This window comes from Nicotiana attenuata, unplaced genomic scaffold (genome assembly GCF_001879085.1).
Source record: "Nicotiana attenuata strain UT unplaced genomic scaffold, NIATTr2, whole genome shotgun sequence".
Taxonomy (NCBI): Eukaryota; Viridiplantae; Streptophyta; class Magnoliopsida; order Solanales; family Solanaceae; genus Nicotiana; species Nicotiana attenuata.
The window spans coordinates 89,417-92,551 of NW_017672860.1; the positions used below are offsets into that span (position 1 = coordinate 89,417).

The 3,135-nt window shown below is 38.0% G+C and overlaps 1 protein-coding gene across 1 annotated transcript; it reads left to right on the forward strand.

Moving 5' to 3' along the window:
* The first annotated feature begins 245 nt into the window (after positions 1-245).
* On the forward strand, positions 246-989 carry LOC109214736. The gene has a single exon (XM_019378686.1). The coding sequence runs from the start codon at positions 246-248 to the stop codon at positions 987-989; it is 744 nt and encodes a 247-aa protein (XP_019234231.1).
* The last annotated feature ends 2,146 nt before the right edge of the window (positions 990-3,135 follow it).

Consider the following 3,135-nt stretch of genomic DNA (forward strand, 5'->3'; position numbering starts at 1 on the left):
GTGTCGGTTTCATTTGATTGAGTTAGGTATAGATCTTGGAGAAGAAGTGTGTTACGAGCTCTATTAGTCAAAAACAAATTAGGATTTATAAATGGGGAATGTAGGAAACCTAACCCCAATTCACCTTAGTTCATTAATGAGAGAGATGCGATGATATGATAACTTCCTGGATTCTTAGTTCCCTCGTATAAAAGATCTCTGATAGTGTGGAGTATGTTAATGACTCAGTCGAGCTATGGAGGGAAATGGAAGATCGATATGATCAAACAAATAGGGCGAAGCTATATCAAGTCCAAAAGGAGATCAACAACCTTGTTCAGGGCTCCTTAGACATCACTACCTACTATACACGAATGAAGAGACTATGGGAAGAATTAAACACCCTGAGTGGTAAATCTCAGCACAGCTGTGTTTGTACATGTGGGTCAAAGAAAATGTTGCATAAGGAAGAACAGGATCGACGACTCATTCAATTCTCGATGGGCCTAAATGAGGTCTATACAATAGTGCGAGGAAGTATTTTGATGATGAAACCTCTGCCATCTTTGGCACAAGCCTTCTCCCTCCCAATCCAAAAAGAGAAACAAAGGGAATTCAGGCCAAATAATCAGCTAAACCTCGAGTCTACTTCACTGCATGTGAACGCCACATTTGCACAACATCAAAATCCATTCGGAGCTAGAAATTTCAAAACACACTACACTCCAAATAACAGGGGTCAGCCATTTTGTGACTATTGCAAAAGACCAGATCACGCAAAGGAGAAATGTTACAAGTTACATCCCCAAGTCAATTCGTACAACAATCAAAGCTTCAACAACACCGGTGCTCAACAGTTTAATCAGAGAAACAACTCAAATCAGACTCAACGTCATAAGTTCAATAGAGGGAAAGGATCTTGGCAAATGTACATGGAGTTCCAGCTAATTTGCTTCATGAGAAGGAAGATGATTCAGTTCCACATGATGAGAATCAAAATGTCAATCTAATAAGGGAGCAATATGGGAAGATAATGAGCGTGCTGCAACATTTTCAGACAGGCAATACAGGATGATCTCCCAACAATGCCAACATCACTAATGGTGTTGTCAACTTCGCAGGTATCGTGGTATGCACCTATTCTATTGATTTTAACAAACCATTATGCAAATGTTATGAATCAAAGTCTGACCTATGGATCAGAATCAGGAGCATCTAACCATATGAACTTCAATAAAACATCACTTAGCAATGTCACCACACTACCATATCCTCTATTGATAAGTTTACCAAATGGATATAGGGTGAAAGTACTTGAATTTGGAGATGTGATACTCGGCCCTGAAATCATCTTACACAAAGTCCTCTATGTTCCTTCTTTCAAATACAATCTAATTTTGTCCATTCTCTTGCAGTGCATCTTAGATGTATTGTGCTATTTACTGATGCAATGTGTCTGTTACATGCCCCTTCAATGAAGAGGCCTCAGGTGATTGGTAGTAGTAAGGAGGGACTATACTGCCTATGTTCCAGGTGTCCAAAGGGTAAAAATACTCTCTCAAATACAGTTGTGTCAGTTTCCTTTTGCAACTATTTTTCTTCTACTAGTATAAATAGTGAAGACTTCAGAAGTCCTACTCATTCATATCATCATTCGCCAAATGTAAATAGATCCACTCACAATAATAAGAATGAGTTCTCAGCTGTGTTTGGTGAGTGTTATGTGAATCTTCTGTGCCATAATAGGCTTGGTCATGTTCCTTTTGTCAAAATTAGAGGGATATCCTCCATACCTGTGCATTTCTCACCTAAACAACCCTTCATCTACTTAATTTGCCCTATGGCTAGACAAGCCAAATTTCTATTTCCACAAAGAAACAGTACCTCTACTCAAATATTTGAATTACTGCATATTGACATATGGGGTCCTTACCATGTAACCACCCATGATAACTACAATTAGTTTCTCACATAAGTAGTTGACTTCAGTAGGTCCACTTGGACACATTTACTAAGCAGTAAGAGCAATGCTCTACAAGCCCTCAAAGCCTTTATAACCATGATTGAAAACCAATTCAATACTTCTGTAAAGATCATCATATCTCACAATGGGCTAGAGTTTACCAGTCATGAAGCTACCATATTTTATCAATCCAAAGACATCATTCATCAGAAAACCTGCCCTTACACACCACAACAAAATTGGATAGTGGAGAGAAAACACAAATATCTCCTAGAAACTGCTATGGCACTTATGTTTCAATCCAAATTACCAACTAGATATTGGGGAGAATGCTTTTTGACAGCCACCTACTTAATTAACCGATTACCTACTACCTACCTGATGTTTTATACTTCAATACCACACAAGAGGGGGGGTGATTTGTGTGGTGACCAATTTTTCTCTTAAGTTGTTTATGGAAGGATCTGGTTCTTCTATGTGTTCCTTAACCTACTATTGAAGAAATAATAAATGCGGAAAGTAAAGAACACAAGTATTTTACGTGGAAAATGCCTGGCTCAAAAGGTGAAAAAACCACAACCTACTTTCCAGTAGGATTTTTCCAAACTCTCCACTAAAATCACTGAGCCAAAAACTGCATTTACAAAAACTCTTTTGTAAACCTAGGACTAACTCTAATCCCGTTGTAGCGCACAACCTCAACTGTTGCGACAACTTCAAGTTAACTCTAACTTGAAAACTCTGAGTACGTAATACAATTGCTTTCTAGATAAAGCTGAAAGGTACAATATATAAACACCTACTACAATTGAACTAGAATAAAAGATAGACACTTGGAACTGGTTCTTCTATCTGGTTCAAGTAGCTTTAGGTTTGCACGCTTGAATCACACAAATTGCTTATAAAATTACCTTGCTATTTTGCTCTCAATTCGCGTTTAACTTTTCTCTATGTGTGTTACCTGTAAAAGAGAACAACACTGATATTTATGGAGTTAGTAAATAGAGATTGACTAGAAGTCTGATGCTAATCTTCCTTGGTGGAAGAGTTCTAGTTGATCTCAACCTCTAACTCCTCCTCTTTCTTAAGCCGTGTTCTCTTTGAGTAAGGGGTCCTTCTCCTTATCCAATATGCAACCTTTTCAATCAGGATCAGGAGATATCACTTCTGTTAAGTTAAGCTTATCTCCTTCA